Source organism: Castor canadensis, chromosome 7 (genome assembly GCF_047511655.1).
Source record: "Castor canadensis chromosome 7, mCasCan1.hap1v2, whole genome shotgun sequence".
Taxonomy (NCBI): Eukaryota; Metazoa; Chordata; class Mammalia; order Rodentia; family Castoridae; genus Castor; species Castor canadensis.
The window spans coordinates 147,832,201-147,851,396 of NC_133392.1; the positions used below are offsets into that span (position 1 = coordinate 147,832,201).

General features: G+C 38.4%; 1 protein-coding gene and 1 pseudogene across 38 annotated transcripts in view; one reads left to right on the plus strand and one right to left on the minus strand.

The window, feature by feature from the left end:
• Eif4g3 (eukaryotic translation initiation factor 4 gamma 3) overlaps positions 1-19,196 on the plus strand; it is a 269,231-nt gene that overhangs the window by 245,984 nt on the left and 4,051 nt on the right. For 37 of the 38 annotated variants that reach the window (XM_074081102.1, XM_074081107.1, XM_074081115.1 and 34 more), the window contains 5 exons: positions 3,889-4,014; positions 5,105-5,186; positions 7,217-7,315; positions 14,552-14,698; positions 17,712-17,793. In XM_074081102.1, coding sequence (XP_073937203.1) covers positions 3,889-4,014; positions 5,105-5,186; positions 7,217-7,315; positions 14,552-14,698; positions 17,712-17,793 — 536 coding nt within the window. The remainder of the gene's footprint in view (positions 1-3,888; positions 4,015-5,104; positions 5,187-7,216; positions 7,316-14,551; positions 14,699-17,711; positions 17,794-19,196) is intronic. The other variant, XM_074081084.1, reaches the window with a different exon arrangement.
• Positions 573-1,272, minus strand: LOC109689698 (large ribosomal subunit protein uL24 pseudogene; annotated as a pseudogene).

Below are 19,196 nucleotides of genomic sequence, written 5' to 3' on the forward strand. Positions count from 1 at the left end.
ATATATACCCAGTAGTAGGATTACTACGTCATATTGTAGTTACAGTTTTAGTTCTTTGTGGAACCTCCATTACTGTTTTTCATAATGGCTGTACTAATTTACATTCTCACCATCAATGTACAAGAGTTCCCTTTTGCCTATATCCTCACCAGCATTATCTTTCATCTTTTTGATAAAAGCCCATTCTAACAGGCATGAGGTGATAGCTCATTGTGGGTTTAATTTACATTTCTCCAGTGGTTAGTGATACTGACAATTTTTTTCATGTACCTGCTGGCCATTTATCTTTCTTCTCCCTTCTTCCCTCCTCCCCCCCACCCAACTTGGTGGTACTAAGGTTTGAACTTAGTGCTTTGCATTTGCCAGACAGGCATTCTTCCACTTGAGCCTCTCTGCCAGCCATCTGTCTTCTTTTGAAAAATGTTGGTTCAGGTCCTTAGGTTCAGGTCCTTAGATCCTTTCCCAGTTTTTAATTGGGTTCTTTGTTTTCTTGCTAATTAATTATTTCACTTTCTTATATGTTTTGTTTTTCATTTAAGCTGTTTTCAATTAGAGTTGTTTATAAGTTCACTTTATTCTTGCATTTTCTCAATTGTTTCTTCCTTATATTTGCCCTTTTCCTTTCTGACTTGGCAAGACTTGGCTTTCTGTTCCAGGATCTTTTTGCAGTCTTTGTTTAGTTTTAGCCTGGTAATAACCATCTTGCTGGGGTGAATGCCCCCATGGACAGTGGTGGCATTAGCCTTTTTCCACTGTACCATTCAGTGTAGTATACCTGGACTACTTTGCCAATCTGTTGACCTTTATAGTGCCCTCGTAATCCTGAACGTCATCATCCTTTTGGATGGGCATGAATCAAACATTGTACTCTTGTCTCAGCCCTTTGAAAAGAGGGGAACACATAATCTCCCTGCAAATGCGGGATGGTGCGTTGAAATGCCTTTTATTACCATTCTTGCTTTAGTCGGAAGTCACAAAGGATGAACTTCATTTTGGTTGCTGCCATTTTAGCCTTGGCCCAAAAGGGAAGAGCACTTCCTTATATATTTTGGATATTAACCCCTCATCAGATATATAGTTAACAAATGTTTTCTCCCATTTTGTGAGTTGTCTCTGTACTTTGTTGTTTTCTTTCCTCATCAAACTTTTAGTTTTATGTAATCCTATTGTCTATTTTTGCTTTGGTTGCCTACACCTTTGGTCATATTCTAAAAATTGTTGCCCATACCAATATAGAGCCTTCCCCCTCCATGTTTTCCTCTGTGGCTTCATGGTCTTACATTTACATCTTTAATCCATTTTGAGTTGATTTTTACATTTCATTCATTTTTGTGCATTTCATTCATTTTGTACGATTTCATTCTTCTGCATGTGATTGCCTAATTTTCCTAACACCCTTTTTTAATAAGTCTGTCCTTTCCTGGTTGTATATTCTTACAACTTTGTCGAAAGTCAGTTGACCTTAAATGCATTGTTTGTTAGTTTCCAATTCTGTCCCATTGGTCATTATATCTGTTTTATGCCAATTCCATGCTGTTTTGCTTACAGTTGCTTTATAGTGTATCTTGGCAGTACTGGAATTTGAACACTGGGCCCATGCTTTACCACTTGAGCCATACCCCAGCTTTCAGCATTGTTCTTTTTGCCAACATTTCTTTGGCTATTTGGTGTCTTTTATGGTTCTGTACAAATTTAGGGGTTGTCTAAATCTGTGAAAAATGACATTGGAACTTTGATAGGAATTACATTGCATCTGTAGATCACTTTAAACAGCATGGACATTTTAACAACTTTAATTCTGCTAACTCATCAGCTTGAGATATTTTTCCTGTTATTTTTGGTTTTTCAATTACTTTTATGAGCGTTTTAAAGTTTTCAGTATGTAGGTATTTTGCCTCCTTGATTAGATTTATTCCTAAGTATTTTTGTTGTTATTATTGTTGCTATATAAATGGGATGGTTTTCTTAATTTGTTTTTTGGCTAATTTGCAGTCCAATGGATATGGTAGTCACTACATACCAAGAATTAAAGGTATGGTTGTAACTCATTTGACCCATTGAAGATAGGTATTGTACAAGGCATAGTTCTTGTCTATGTAGTAGTTCAAAGACAAAGATAGTTATCTAGAGTTTCTATGTACCTAGGATTTTTCTTTTAAAATCATGTGAAGGGAGTTAGAAACTATGAACTTGGAAAAGTAAGTCTCTTAGGGACTTTTTCTACGAAAAGCCTATGTTCAACCAAAACATTTTATCAGCAGTATGGATTTAACCACTGATTGTGGGTTTTTTTGGTTTTGGGCAGCACTGGGTTTGAACTCAGGGCCTCACACTTGCTGGGCAGGCTCCCTACCACTTTAGCCACCCTGCCAGCCAATTTTTGGGTTGGGTTTTTTTCGAGATAGAGTCTCACAAACTATTGCCTGGGGCTGGCTTCAAACTTGAGATTCTCCTGATTTCTGCCTCCTGAGTAGCTAGGATTATAGACGTGAGCCACCAGCACTTGGCCTGATTGTTTTATAAACTGTCCCTTGATGAACTGACTGACTAAGTAGAAGAAAACCAAGTCAAGAATGGGTATCTTGTATTTGGAATATGAGATGAAAATAATAGATAGATTTTTGAAAGACCAGAATAGCTACAGCTGTCTCTTGAGCATATTAAATAGTTTAATATATGCTGATAACCCACAAAGCGTAAACTAGCAGGATCCAAGTGATTGACCCAGAAATTCTGGAGTCCAGCCATATTATGTTCCACCAGTGCACATTAACAGCTGAAAGTATACACTAAATGACTGAGTAATCCTGCATCTGATTTGTAGCAAATAGATGCCAGATAATCACAGACTCTGAAGTTGACATTAAGGATTCATGAAACCCAGAGTTAAATGATGTGGCTGAGCTACCACCTATTTTGAAACGGCAGCTCAAGAAAGGTGACCCTGCCTGGTAGTGGGAGCTCTTTTTAAGTGAGAAAGGTTAATAATAGATAGGCCACTGAGCTGAAGTGGCATACTCTGACTAGAACGTGGATCGTGGTAGAAAAGCACGCTTTCTGAATTTAGAGCTTTGAAAAGCTATAAATGCAAACACTACCTATTCTTGGTCCCTTCATTCATTCCTCCCTTTCCTTATGACTTGTAATTATGTGTATGTCTCTCACCTCTGTATTTGTACTTTTAATATGCTGCATATAGAAATAATTAACAAAGTCTTGAATTGTTTTCACTTGTAAATGAATAGTTGTGATTTTTAACCTAACCAGCACTATGCTAGTATTTTGTATTTGACTCTCCCAAGTCTTGTTTTGTTTTGTTTGAGATTGGGTCTGGTTATGGTGCCCAGGCTGTCGTGAAACTTAAAATCCTCCTCGCCTCACATATAGGTAGGACTGCAGGTGTGTGCCATAGCATCTAGCTCCTTTACTTATATTTAATTCCCATGTATTTTATTTCACATTCTTTTATTTACTTAAGAAATGTTTATATTTCATAGCACAAAATCCTGAAAACATTAGCTTTTCTTGAGAACTACAATAATTTGCAACATGTATTGATGGTATTAGTAATGTCAGACTTCTTAGCTATCCAGCTTACCCATCAGAAGGTTCTCTAGGAGAAAGAGGTTTGTCTTTTCTTCTCTTTGCATCTGGCCTACATTATAGAGTGTGTTTACTCAGTGCTTCTGACTGACTCAGGATGTGCTATTCATATTCTCGTTTATGCATTTTGGGAATGATAATTTGCCAGTCACTTTATGGCTAGATTGGTGTCTGACATGGCAGGTACTTAATTTGTAATTATTGAGTAATTGATTTTTGGTCTTTTTATTTAATTTTTACTTTGAAATTACATTTGCATTGAATTTTCTTCCTGTTGTTTTTCAGCTTTTCAGAAACCTTGGAATTGGCAGATGACATGGCCATTGATATTCCCCATATTTGGTTGTACCTTGCTGAACTGGTGACTCCCATGTTAAAAGAAGGTGGAATCTCCATGAGAGAACTTATCACGTAAGTTACACTTGTTTCTTTTGATGTGCATCAGGCTAAACTGACAGAAAGCTCACAAATCTCAAAGCTGACTTTCTAGTGTACTGCTGTCCTGTTAGTGCCTCTGGAGACTTATTTGCAGCCTGTGACTCAGACTTCTGCTTGCACTGTGAAAATGCTATACTTGATCTATACTGGGGACATGGAAGAGATTTGATAGCCCTGTGGTCTGTTGACAGTAGCAGTGATTGTAGGTGTGGCTCTACAGTTATGTAACTAGAAGATGATGAATTCTAGAAGCTTCAGTGTTAATCTGACTTTTGTGTCTATCAGTGCTTTCAGTGCTCTAAGAGTTACATTTTCACATTGTAGCTTGTCAAGCTGTGGAATGTGCATAGTACATGTTCATGGTTATAACAAAAGTATTCCTAGATTTTGGATGTGTAAGGGGGAATAGATGCTACAAAACTCTAGTGTTTCTCCTAAAACTTGTATATTATCAGACCTGGATAGTTTTGTGTCCCTCTTCTTTGAGATTCACAAAATATTATTGCACAATGCAGGTTATGAGAATTCCATAGGAAAACAAAACATTAAGAATGACTTAGCTTTGATTAAGTCAGCATTGCCTCATTTAATTACAGCAGAATATTTTTTTCAGATAAATTACTGATATCATTTCACTGTTTGGAATACACTGATTTAGGCCATGAAGAAAACTCATCCCCCGTATTGTAAAGAAAGCTTTCTTTCTTAAAAGCACCATGTCACTAAGCTTCACCACCCTCTTACCTCTCCTTTTGGGTTGAAGAGGAGCTTATATATACAAATAGATTACTAAGTCACACTGACCTTTTTGTTCTGCTTTATTCTCTTAATGGAATGATTAAAGAAGGACAAAACCCAAATATACTAAAGTCCCTTTTCTGCTTCTCCACAAAGCCTAAAGTGAACCTAAAGTCTGTGAACTCCAACTGAAAAGGACCTTTAGAGCTTTGGCTTGCCTAGTACGCCTTAGGTTGCATAGTATCTTTCTGGCACCCATTTGCCTGCCGCTCAAGAACAGAGAATTTGTTCAGAGGTATTTAATCACTGCTCCTGTCTTTTACAGAGAATTTAGCAAACCTTTACTTCCTGTTGGAAGAGCTGGGGTATTGCTTTCTGAAATATTGCATCTTCTATGCAAACAAATGGTGAGTGTTTAACTGAGTGTTAGATTCAATAGCATGTTTAAAAGGCCAGTGTTTTTGATCTTGGGTTTTCATGAAAGCTTAGGTCTCAGTGTACAAGTAATTCTATTTTCTTTTAGCCTTTGAAAGACCTGTTTCCTTCAGAGATGTATTTGTTCTTTTGTTTACAAATACCTTGGGGTATTTATATTTTATCTCAACTAGATTTGGTGTCATTCTGAAGACTCTCAAAATATGTGAATTTTTTTAAGTAACTGATTTTTACTTATTACAGTTCTCCCTCATCTATTTTTGCTAACAAATATGGTTCACATTTTTTCACAATATTGTGAAAATAATTTTTGTATTTTTGGGCAGCAAGGTTTGCATTAAAGGTTCCATCCTTGGCATATGTTATGTTAATCCAGAGTTTCTGAGAGATAGGGATGCTGTTTTCACTTTTTTTTTTTTTAAGATAATAATTTGTGATTGGTAATTTTGTCTTTTCTTGAAACAAGTAACTTAATGTTCTACTTAGGAGGCAGAGCTCAGGTGGGTCATGGTTTGAAACAACCTGAGCAAAAAAAAAAAAAAATTACAAAAGGGCTGGTGGAGTGGTGTAGGCCCTGAGTTATACCACCAAAAAAAGTACCACAAAAAAAAAAAAAAAAAAAAAAACCCTTTATAAATCCTATCTCTGAAACAGAGTAGGGTTTTGGGTTTTTTTTGTTACTTTTGATTCATGGGAAACTAATCTGGTTATAAATAGGTGATAAAAATGGTTTTGCAGACCAGGTGCCAGTGGCTCACAACTGTAACCCTAGTTACTTGGGAGGCTGAGACCAGGAGGATTGCAATTTGAGGCCAGTCCAGGCAAATAGTTTACAAGACCCCATGTCCAAAATAACCAGAGCAAAATGGACTGTGCAGAGCCTTATGCTAAGCTCTCAATCTACAAAAATAACTTAATCCTTCAAAGAATTTATAGACTTGAGAGGGAGAAGACAAATCTAAACCATTCATTCTAAGTGTGTAGAAGTACTTTAGAAGGTCTAAGAGGGATAGAAAGTATTATGACATCACAAAGGAAATGTCTAGGAAGAGAGAGACATCAAAAGAGAACTCACCAGAGAAGTGACATCTAACATTCACAAACCTGAGCCAGAGATATTGGGGTGATAGATTACAAAATTTTAAAGCATTACAGTGAGCCTCCTGAAGTCCTTATGTATCCCGATTTGTGCAATGGTATTTGTGGATAATATGCAGTAAATACCTGGATTCTATTGATTATCTATTAGCGATACTCATTGCTTAGTGGCACTTCAGTGTTTACTGAGTCCTAGTTTTTTAAGTCTAAAATTCCTTCTGCTGCCTACTTGACTTTATTCCCTACTTAAAACTCAAATTCTTACTAACTTTTATTCTTATAAATAGAAGGCAAATTCTCACTTCTAAATAAAACCAAGTTTTCTGAGAGTATAAGCTCAGACCCAGAGATCCTATTTTCTGATCTTGTAGAAACAAGTAGACCTGCACCTCCTTATGTTTTTCTAGCTGACAATAGCTCTTCTCTGTTGTTTCTTGGTGCTTCTTACTCTTAAAACAGTTCTCATGCCTGATTCAAGAACAACAACTTCCTTAAGCAGTCTTATATCAGAAGTGTAAATGTGATCTGTGAAAAGGGATTCCAGTGTGGCTTGTGAAATAGCTTTAATAGAAAGCACAGATGCAGAGCTATCTAGGAAAAGAGACAATATTAGATTTATCAACTCTGAATTGGACTTTTTTTTGGTGATTGGATTATATAACATTAAATACCAGCTTGCAGTTTCCCAGGTTAGTCATCTGGTAAATTATTGAACCACACACAACTATACTTGAGTCTTTCAACATTATGTTTCTATACATTCAGACATCCCAATTTGAAAGACAAGAGTCAAGAGTCCTAAGAGAATGACCTTGTCAATGAGGAGTAAAATTAATTTTTCAGTTTTCAGCCTTTTTTTCCTTCCAGTATGGATGCTAATGGATTGGACTTACCTCTGTTTCAGAGCCATAAGAAAGTGGGAGCCTTATGGAGGGAGGCTGATCTTAGCTGGAAGGACTTTTTACCAGAAGGGGAAGACGTACATAATTTTCTCTTGGAGCAGGTAAGAACAAGACTTATGCCTCCTATTTGATTATAGTTGGTCTGTTTTATAGAGGAAATAAAAGTAATTTCAGTAAATATAGGGCTGAGAGTGTAGCTCAGTGGTAGAGAGCTTGCCTGGCATGCATGAGTCCCTGGGTTCTATCCCCCAGCACGCCAAATAATAATAATAATAATATCAAAATAAGAATCTTAGTCAAGATACCTTTTTAAGTCCATGTTTTAAGGTTCTCTAACTATATGCTTATTTGAGAATAGATTAAAAATGTAAGAAAAATTTTAAAACTTTAGCCATGCTAAAAAGAAAGCTTTCAACCAGGTGCTGGTAGCTCACGCCTATAATCCTAGCTGCTTGGGAGGCAGGGGTCAGGGGGATTGTGGTCCGAGGCCAGCCAGGCAAATAGTGCAAGAGACCCTATCTCAAAAATATCCAACACAGCTGGGCTCCAGTGGCTCACATCTGTAATCCTAGCTACTTAGTTAGCAACAATCAGGAGGATCGTAGTTCAAAGCCAGCCTGGGCAAATAGTTCGCAAGACTCTCTATCTTGAAAAACCTATCTCTAAAATAGGGCTGGTGGAGTGCCTCAAGATGTAGGCACTGCGCTCAAATCCCAGTACCACCAAAGTAAATAAAAGCCGTCTGTGAACCAAAAGTGAAATTATAAGGACAGGTGATAGCACTCCAGCTGCAAGTTTTCTGAGCCCTGGATCTGAACGCAGGCGTAAGTAGCCAGAAGTTCCTCTGTGGGTAATAAGAGGAGACAAGCTTACCGTTTAAAACTGCACAGGTAAGTAATTGCAAGGACCTCAAACTAGAGCTTTAGCCCTGCCTTTTAATTTAGTAGTTAGATCCAGAAATCCACAAAGCAGAAGCTTCTAAGGTTGATGTAGTCTGGTCATAAATGGTTGTAAGTAGTAATTGTAAAATTCTATTAGAACAAAGTAAATGACAGAGAAAGAAAACAAAACTCTCTCAAAATGATCCTGCAAATCAAAATCCTAAAATACCTGAAGAAGGCAAGCATGCTGGCACACTGCTGTCATCCTAGTACTTAGGGGGCTGATGGCAAGGAAGACCATGGGTTTGAGGCAAGCCTCATCTACATGATGAGATCCTGTCTCAATTAAGAAAAAAGGAGAAAGAAAGAAACAATCTAAAACTAAAGCTAAGACAGGCAACAAAAGTACTGGTAAGGAAGAAAAATAAATTATTTTAGAAAAAAGCAATCTGAAAGTTACTTTCAGTATATTTAGCTGGGCACAAAATTGTGTGCCTGTAATCCCAGCTACTCGGTAGGTTGAGGCAGGATTACAGAGACTCTGTCTCAAAAACAAAGCAAAAAACCTAAGTGTACTGTTCTGGATGAAGACGCTGTTAGGTTGCTTAGCTTCTGTTGTGGTTGTAGTCTAGGTACTGTGGGGAGTGCTCCTGCCATAATACTAAGAACCTGCACAGAGCATAATTTCTGATGCATTGTTGAGCTCACAGACAGAAGATAAAATGTTCTTGAAGGGATGAAAAGAATGAGGGGGAGCTGAAACCAGAGATGAAACCTGAGCTCTGAGCAGTAAGCAGATGTGAAAGGTATGCTGCCTACAGAGCATGTTGCCCAATGGGCAGGTGTGATTTCAAGCGATGACAGCAATCAGGGTAGAAGTTGAAATGAGCTCAGTTCCCTATTACCCTGGCTTTCAGAAAGCCAGAATGCTCTTTGGAGAAAACATTAGGTCTCCACACAAACTATTTTCAAAACACGTATTTTCTAAATACATAAGATAGCATACATTTAATATACAATTAAACAAGTAGCCACAAATGAGAAAGTATAAATGAATAGTAAATGTAATTTTAGACCCAAAATACTTGAGGTAACAGAATTATTTGCTACTCAGAATATCAGATGACCTTATATTAAAAAAAGAGAGAATCACAAAAATAAGCAGAGACTAATAGACTAAGTAGAGAGATTTTTTTAAATGAAAAAAAATGTAAATAGGATACTAAAATATGTTATGAGATTTGGAGGGTGGAATATCTAATGTTTGTGTAATTGGAGTCCCAAAAGAAAAATTAAAATGAATAGAGAAGGGGCAATATTTGACGAGAATGTAGCTGAGACTTCCAGAACTAGTCAAATATATTATTTTAGTATAACCAACTAAAACCAAGGTTAAATAAAATATTTCAAAGAAACTAGAAAGAAGAAGCATATTATCTACAAAAAAATTAAAAACCGAACAAACAAACAGACTTTGCAGAGACAACAGGAGTGCTGAGGTTCAGTTAACTGCATAACTGCCTCTTCAGCTAAGCCTTCAGAATCAGAGCAGCGCCTGATGAGAAATTTAGTAGCATGCTTCTGAATGTCCTATCAAAGAAGGTATCACAGATGTACAGTAAAAAGTATTTTGGACCAAGTAAAAATGAAAAACACACCATATCAAAATGTATGGGATTACAACTAAAGCAGTATTTGTAGTAAAGCTTTTAGCACAGAACACCTATATTTAGAAGAGAAGAAAGGTCACAAATCAATGACCTCAGCTTCAACCATACTAAATCATAGAGGATGGGAAATGTAGCTTAGCGGCAGAGCAATTGCCTTAAAGAAAAGGGGAGAAAAGAAAAGGAAAGGAAGAACAAAATAAGGAGAAAAAAGAAAATAATAAAAATTAGATCAGCAGTCAGTGAAAACAGAATCCAGTGGAGAAGTCAGTGGAGTCAAAATTGAGATGCTTCTTTGAGAAGCTAAAATCTACAAACTTCTACCCAGACTGATCAGGGAAAAAAAAAAAAATCAGGCACATATTACCAGTATCAGGGATGAAAGAGGTCACACAAGTACAGATTCTGTTCATGAAAGTGGCTAAGGGCTGAGCACAGTGCCTCACACCTGCAATCTAAGGTATTTAGGAGATGGAAATGGGGAGGATCACTGTTGGCCTACAGTAGGCCAGCTTGGGCGAGACCCCGTCTCAACAAAACAAGCCAGGCGTGGTGGTACACATCTATAATAACAGCTACACAGGAGGTGTAGGTATGAAGATCGTGGTCTGAGGCTGGCCCCAGGCCTGCCCCCCCCCCTCAAAAAAAAAGTGAAACCCCATCTCATAAAACAAGCTGGGCATGGTGGTACATATCTAGAATCCCAGCTATGCATGAAACCACAGGTAGGAGAATAGTGGCCAGAAGTTGACCCTGAGCAAAAAAGTTACCAGAAACCCATCTCAACAAATACACTGGTCATGGTGGCATGTACCTGTTGTCCAAGGTCATAGATGGCATACACAGAAGGATTGCATTTCAAGACTGACCCCAGGAAAAAAAGGCAAGACTGTATCCAAAAAATAACTAAAGTAAAAAGGGCTGGAAGCCTGGCTCAGGATAGAGCAGTAGAGGTCAATACATGAGTAAATTTAAAAGTTAGTATTATGTTTTTGGTTTGTAATTCTCTTTTTTCCTATAAATTTTAAAAGAAAAACCCATAATAAATCTGTTAATTAGCACTTAATATATAGAGGTATAATGCAATGGTGATAACAACATAAAATGTATCTATGAGAAGTGAAAACATATGGCACTCTGGTTTGATGTCAAATAAACCTGAAATAGTCATCAGTTCGCTGGTTGGTGTCCTTTGTTCAACCCCCATAGGAATTGAGTGTAGGGAAGGAGAAGCTTTTCCAGTGCCCAAGGCCTAGAGATTGAACTGTCCACCAGAGGCTTCCTGCTCCAAACCCAGACTGCTTAGGGACCTACTACTCCCAGTTTAGAAGCCACGGCTTAATGGCTCTAGACGTTCAGGTTAGAGGTTCATTGTTAAGGGCTTTAACTACCAGTGGCCCTGGCACTTGGAAGCTGTTGTAATCCTTGGCTTTTGGCAGCAATGGGCAGCCACAATAGGCAGAACAGGTAGCCCTTCATAGAGTTACTGTCCTCTGAGGCCTAGAGTATCTGAGACCCTTGGCCCTTAGGGCTTGGCAGCTCTCCAGAGCTCTTCCAGCAACCAGAGCCTGAAGTTTCTCATCTTTAGTTCTTCATGGCCCTTGTCTCTGTCACCTCAGTTCCCTGCCTTTTCTATCTGAGGCACTCTCTGAAATAATTCATCTGCCTTCTTGTCACTACTGGCAGTGTCACTGCTACTGCTAACTGTCAGCTGCCCTCATCACTGCTACCACCATCTTCCCTGTGTCATCAGCTCAGCCCCCTCTACTAATGATAAAGATCAAAAGTAGGCAAGAAAAGAAAGACCTTTTCATTGGGCCTAGGTTCTAATGTTGAAAAACCAGGAGGCAGCCAGAGGGGTATCTCTTGGCTTGGCTCAAAAGTAAGCCAGAGGAGTGTGTGGCAAGGGTGTTTGCAGCAGCCTCAGGCCTTCTGCTGAGCCACCATAGAGCATTCTGTCTTCCCCCTCTGGCCTGGGTGAAAATGATTGCAGGGCCATCAAGAATTCACTGAGGCTTATGATGGTGAAAAGTAGATCTGAAGCTGTTTGAAACAATTGTGGCTGGAACAGTGCCCTCTGAAGTCAGAGCTGCGCTTCAGCAACAAGCAGCCATGGCTGCAGTGTAGCTTCCTTAAGGCATTGTGGAGTGTTCAAAGCAGCTGGGCTGCTGTTAGGATGGTGTACATGATTCTTGGCTAATAGTATTTCACTTAAAGTCCCTGGGGCACCAAGGAAGGGTCAGTTAGGGAGTCACACCCCTCCCCAACTTCTTAGCTTACTTAAAGGAGAATTCACATTAAAAGGGATACTTAGAAGTAAGACAGCCTTACCAGTGATTCCACATTTAACGGTGCTCAAAAAATGACTAACTCCTGCCCCAGTGTTCCTGGAAAAGGTAAACCTTTCAGTAGGTTTCAAAATCAGATTACAGTTTTCTACCACTTGACATGTAACTTTTAAGCAAATATTTCTTTTTGTTTGTTTGCTTTTATGAGTACTGGGGATTGAACTCAGGGCTCCAGACTTCCTAGTTAAGTGTTCTACTACTTGAGCCATGCCACCACCCACAATATCTTCCACTGTTTGGATTTGCTTGTTTGGGGGAGTACTGAAATTTGAACTCAGGGCCTTGTGCTTACTTACCAGGTGCTCTACCACTTGAGCTAAGCCACCAGCCCAACAAATAATAAGACATTTCTAAACTTCAGGTTCCTTACCATAGTGATAATACCTACCTTGTAGGATTTTTGTAGGGATTAAAATGAGATAATGTTTTAACCAGGTGTAGTGGCTAACTCCTATAATCCTAGTTACTTGTGAGGTAGAGATTGGGAGGATCATGGGTTGAGGCCATCCTGGGCAAAAAGTTCTCAATACCCCATCTCAACCAGTTTAAAAAAAAAAAAAAGCTGGACATAGTGGTACTGCTTGTCATTCTTGCCTGGTGGGCAGCATGAAGAGAAAGATTGCAATCTGGGCATAAGCTAAGACCTATATTAAAAATAACCAAGGTAAAAAGATCTGGAGGCATGACACAAGTGGTAGAGCTCCTACCTAGCAAGCATAAGGCCCTAATTTCAAACCCCAGTCATGATGAAAATAAATAAATGAATGAATAAGACTGTTTAAAAAGCACTGAACTCAAGAGTTATGCAGTAAATTATGGATAATGTTGTTAAAGGCCAATTAGAAGAAAGAGGTTCCTTAGCCTTCCAGATCCTGACTTTTACCTTTCTTATAAAATAGTTGGTTTGGTGCCCTTTTTCTGGAAACCCTAGAGCATCCTACAAGAGGCAGTGGTTAGCTGGGTGTTGGTGGCTCACGCCTATAATAATCATAGTTATTCCAGAGACAGAGATCAGGAGGATCGTGGTTTGAAGCCAGCCCAAGACAAATAGCTCCCAAGACCCTATCTCAAAGAAACCCAACACAAAACGGATCTGGCAGAGTGGCTCAAGGTATAAGCCCTGAGTTCAAGCCCCAGTACCACAAAAAAAAAGAAAGGGGAAAAAAAAAAAAACTAGAGGAAGTGGTGAGCTGCTCTAAATTCAAGGTGCAGCCCTCTGGCTGCCAGGAAGGTAAGATGATGTGTACAGTGACACAGGGGTTCTCAGGATCAGGTCTTTGACTAATAACGCTCTCTTTTCACATTTTAATATTTTATTTCATTCATTGACTGTACTGTATTTTGTTACTGCTGTTAATTGCTTTCATACCTTAAATTGCTACTGTAAGTTTAACTTTAGTTAAACAGGTACTCTGATGTAGGTATTCTAACACCTTGGGGCATTAAAATTAATTTGAAGAATATTTTAAAGTTATGAAAAAAATAAGATTGCCTATTCTTAGCAAAGCCTTCATCTTGTGCTTTTGTTATGTAGATTGGACTATGAGGGATGTAATAGTTAAGTTATACCACAGTGAGTTAGGAAAGTTGTTTGCAATGATGAGCTGTGTTTCCAGAGAAATATTATTTAGACATGCAACACAAGTGGAAGCAATCAAACAAGGGATGAGACACTTAGAATTCAAATTAGTGGCTGCAAGAGTGTTGGAGCAAACTTAATTGAATGACCTTTAATATATTCATCTTTGGAGTTTTTAATATAGTGAAACTACATAACGCAAGGCATACCTACATATCTCATCGCCTAATACCTTTGAAAACTACCAGTAGATTTGGTTTTATTTATATATATATATATATATATATATATTATTTTTAATTTTTAAAGAAAATGGAGGTGGTACTGGAGTTTGAACTCAGGGCTTCGTGCTTGCTAGGTAGGGAATCCTAGTGTTTGAGCCACCCCTCTAGCCCATCTAGGAGTTAAACAACTTACGCCACCATTTGTCACACTTGGATGCAGAATGATCAAGAGGTGTTTGAACAGCTTAAAGCCTTACAGAGTTTTGACAGCTGTTAATGTAATACTAATATTAAACCATAGGCTACAAAAGGTAGGTTAAATTGTACCCTTGCCTAGGGCTCCCACCCAACCTTACAGAGCTGAGTCACTAAGCATTGCAAAATTGCACCTCAAAATGACTTGGAGATACACATACCAGAAATAATTTATTTGCTGATATTTTTGTAGAGAACCAGAGAGATAACCCAGTATGGAAAATTGGAGAAATAATGATAATGGAATGACAGTCTTTCAAAACTACAAATGTAAAATACCTTCCACTGCTCATTTTGATCCCATGCAAAATATTGTCCAAGGTTTTGTTTTCTTCTTTTGATGATAATACTAAATTATATTAATGTTTAACATTTTGTTTCAGAAGTTGGACTTTATAGAATCTGACAGTTCCTGTTCCTCTGAAGCACTTTCAAAGAAAGAACTCTCTGCTGAAGAGCTATATCACCGACTTGAAAAACTCATCATTGAGGACAAAGCAAATGATGAACAGATCTTTGACTGGGTAGAGGTACAGAGACTGTGTCACCCTCTCTGCTTCTCTGCAAGGAAGATTATTGTGGGTCCTCTCAATTCACATTCCAATCTTCTCACTTGATGAGGGTTTTTAACCTTTTATCAAATTGGCTTTTCTTTTCTTTTTTTTTTTTTTTTTGGCACTTCTGGGGATTGAACTCAAGGTTTGAACACACTTGCTAGGCAGGCAGGTGCTCTACCACTTGAGCCACTCTGCTGTTACTATATGCCTTTAAATATTAATGTTACGGGGGGGCAGGGGGAGAAATAACCCAAACATTGTATGCACATATGAATAAACGAAAAATAATTAATTAATTAAATTTTAAAAAAATAGTAATGTTACTGAGGTAATGATCCAGGGAGGAAGTCTCCAAAAGGGAGGAGGCCTCCACCTGGCCCTTGGTACCGAGTCCGTGATGTTGTCACAAAAAAGAATTTTAGGACACATCAAGATAGAGACCAGGAAAGTTTATTAGTAAAGCAAAGCAAAGGAAAGATAGAAAGATAATACACAGTCCAGACATGGGTACGGGCACACGTGATGACAGGTGCAGTGAGTGCTCTAACATCGGGCGTATTTATGCTGAAACAGTAGGTTGGGGGTTTGGCTCACATTTGCCTTAGGAAAGAGTGCTCTTCTTTGTTCTGACACCTGGTATAGTTTATCATTTTTGCTGTGACACTGTTTTATCAGTGGGGACCAGAGACTTCAAAGGATGCTCCAAGATAGGTGTCATCTTGGTAAATACTTTTTGTGTCCAGAGGAGTCATTTTCCCAGGTGTTCTTGCCCAGAATAAGCCTTTTGTTAAGATACCCTTGCTCAGTTTTCAAAGGGCACTAATTACTTTTGGGCAAGCAGGCGAGGTCAGAGGGAGAGAGTTGCTCTTTTTCCACTTTTTTCTTTTTAGTAAATGTTGCACTTTGTTCAGGGAGTGTAATGCTTAAGGCATATTTATATGGTTTGAATTAAGCTTTTCATTAGTACAATGCTTATTTGTAAATTCTTGGCTGCTGTTTCCCATGCCTCAGTTTCCCTAGTCTATCCTACCTCAGTAATATTTATGAAGGTGTGTTTAACTTGTGTACGTTTTTCATAAAATGAAAGAAACAAAATCAATGTTGGAAGTATAAATACTTTTTTTTTTTGGCAGCACTGAGGTTTGAACTCAGAGCCTCACGTTTGCGAGGCAGACACTCTTTATCACTTGAGCCACTCCGCCATCCCTTTCTTATGCTGGGTTTTTTTAAGATAGGGTCTCATGAACTATTTACCCAGCGCTGGCTTTGAACTGAGATCTTTCTGATCTCTGCCTCCTGAGTAGCTCCTGATTACATGCGTAAGCCACCAGTGTCTGGTTTAAAATCTAATTCTTTAGGGATTTCTTTCTCTTTCTCTTTCTTCCCTTTCTTCCCTCCCTTCCTTCCACACGGTCTCCTTATATAACCTAGGTTGGCCTCAAATTCTTGATTCTTCTGCCTTAATCTCTCAAATTCTGGGATTACAGGCATGAATCACCATGCCCTCCTTTGGGGATTTCAAGTTGATATTCAGTTCTTGAAATTGTTCTGTCAACCTGTTTTTAAGTATTGTTGAGCAAAAAAGTAATGGTATATTATTCTCTCACTTATTCTTCAAAACAAATTGTTCAGATTATGAGACTTTGCTTCAACCCAAAAAGGCATTAAGGAGCAACTGATCTACAACACATACATCATTATGAAGCCTTCTCTGCGTGGCTCTTGGCACCCGTCTCCTCTGTACATGCCCCACTTCCCCACCCCCCACAATTGTCAGCAGTAGCACATGTTTCTGTTCTGTGAGAAGCCTGGCCATGAAACCTCTGCTGGGAGCACAGCCATCTCTGTCCACTGTGCTGGTGTCCCATAGAGCTAGCCATCTGACTTTGATCTCTTCACCCTGATCTTAAGAGTTCTTCCTCAGTGATTTTGAGGTCAGGTATTCAACAGAGAGAGCTACTAGTTAATCTTCCTCAGTTCTAAAATTCATCAACACTAAACTCATCTCTAAATATCTTGGAAATTCTCATCTCCCCAGAAGATTACAATAATGTTGTCATTTTTTTCCATGCTAGTCATTTAAAGACTGGCCCTTTCCATGGAAAATAACATACAATGCTATTAAAAGAAGCTGAGCCTCAAGTTAATTCTGTTCATAGAATTTAATACTTTAAATACTTTAAAAATTTTTTTATTACTTTATTCACATGTGCATACATTGTTTGGACCACTTCTCCCTCCTAACCTCCTCCCCCCTCCCTCTCCCTTTAAATACTTTTGAAAGACATTTAAAATACCTGCCTAGAAAATGTCTTCTGCTGTTTTGTCTTTTTCTTCTGCTATACACCTGCTTTAGTATAGTGTCAAACAGCAACAAGATAAATAAACTAAAAATAAATTTGAGGCCCCTTTATCTTTTAACATCTCAAATGCATTTTTTGCTTGGTCATCCTTAGAAAAGAGTAACAATTTTCTCACTACCTGAAGGGTATGTTTGAGTCAGTGCTTGAGATTATCTTCTAAATCATTATAGGTTATTATGAAACAACAGTGTTGGCACATGTACAAACAGTTGCAGTCCTGAGAAAGTAGTCTTAAGATACAATGTATTTGTAGACTTGGATAGGTTACCCTATGTAAATTAATTATTTAGGAATAATGTTTTCAGATGGTTGGTGTTCCCAAATGTATACGCATACAAGACAATATAACTGGTGATCACAGAATAGCAGTGATAAGCTCCCAAAACCTAAGTACTGCTGCTTGAAATACTCTCACATAGAATTAGCAGTAACCAAACTATTTTTGAGTAGATCGCCATTTAATTTTTTGCCAGAATGTGCAAAGTTGACTCCATCTGTCCTTAATGCCAGCTTAGCACTGGTTTGAGGGAAATCATTTCTCTGGTATGTAAGAGTAATTTTAACTATTCTCCCCCCCACCCCCTTTTTTTTTTTTTTTTTTTTTTTTGCTCCCTTAACTGCAGGCTAATCTAGACGAAAGTCAGATGAGTTCACCTACTTTCCTTAGAGCTTTAATGACAGCTGTCTGTAAAGCAGCTATTATAGGTAAGTGAAATCATTCATATGTCAACCACTCGTGACATGGTCTTGTTTTATGTTGTCTTCCAAACTTGCCCTATCTAGTTTACTTTCTGTGCAAGTGGATGGCATTTCTATCTATACTGCCTGGCTGTCCAAAGCATAGGTACAAACAGTTGCTATGCCTGCAAAGAACCCAGATGTTGTCTCCTGCTGTATACTTTATGTTGTACACCCAACAACATTGTTGTGTAGCTTTTTCCTCCCATCAACATCTTTCAGGCCCAATTCTTCCATTCATAAACTGTCATGAATGGGTTGAATATTCTTAACCTAATAGCAAAGGAGGACTATTCTTTTAGCTTTGTAAGGTCCTTTTATGTAAACACCTATATGAGGAAATAAAATGCCAACAGTTTCTCCTGCTCTATGTTGATTTTATTTTACATGATAAGACAATTCTATTGAATATTTATGAATTGCGTAGATGAATAGGATTGGAATTAGTAGAAACCCTAAATATTGCAAGTTACCACATAGTATTTAACAACATTAACTGAGGATATCTACTTACCCTTAAGTAGAAATCAACATTTCTATCACTGAAGAGAGGACAAAAAAATTCCATCAGCTCAAAAGTTATCTCAGCATTTCAGATCTGTCTTTGTCAAATGTTAAGATTTTCTGTTGGGTGAATGTTTTTCAATGTTAGTTTTATTTGTTTGTTTGATGGGACTGGGGTTTGAACTCAGGGCTTGACACTTACAAAACAGGTGCTCTACCCCTTGAGCCATGCCTCCAGTTCATTTTGGTCTGGTTATTTTGGAGATGCCAGATGGGAAGGGTGTGTCTCGAACTATTTAGGCTAGCCTCAAACCTCAATGTTCCCAATCTCTACCTGCCAAGCAGCTAGGCTTACAGGCATGAGCCACTGATATCTGGCTCCTCAGCTTCTCTTTTTTTTTTTTCTCAGCCTCTTTTGCTTATGCCTTTTCTTCAGAAGGCCTAGGTATGCTTTTTGCCAGTTCAATAATTAGTTCTTATCCGCCTAGTAATAATAAAATGGCCCCAACATTTTTACCCTTCTGAAAAGATTTGCACAAAGTTCCACTTTAATTTCCTTTTTTTGGTGTTGGAGTTCTAACTCCATGGTTTCACACATGCTAAGCAAGCATTGAGCTATGTCCCCAGCCATCCTAAATTTATTTTTTAATGTCTGTTTTCTAGTGGTACTGGAGTTTGAACTCAGAGCCTCACACTTGCTGGGCAGGCACTCTACCACTTGAGCCACTCCACCAGCCCTGTTTTGTGTTGGGTTTTTTTAAATAGGGTCTTATGAACTACTTGCCCAAGCTGGCTTTGATCCTCCTGATCTCTGCCTCCTAAAAAGCTAGGATTATAGACATGAGCCATCGGCACCTGACTTATGT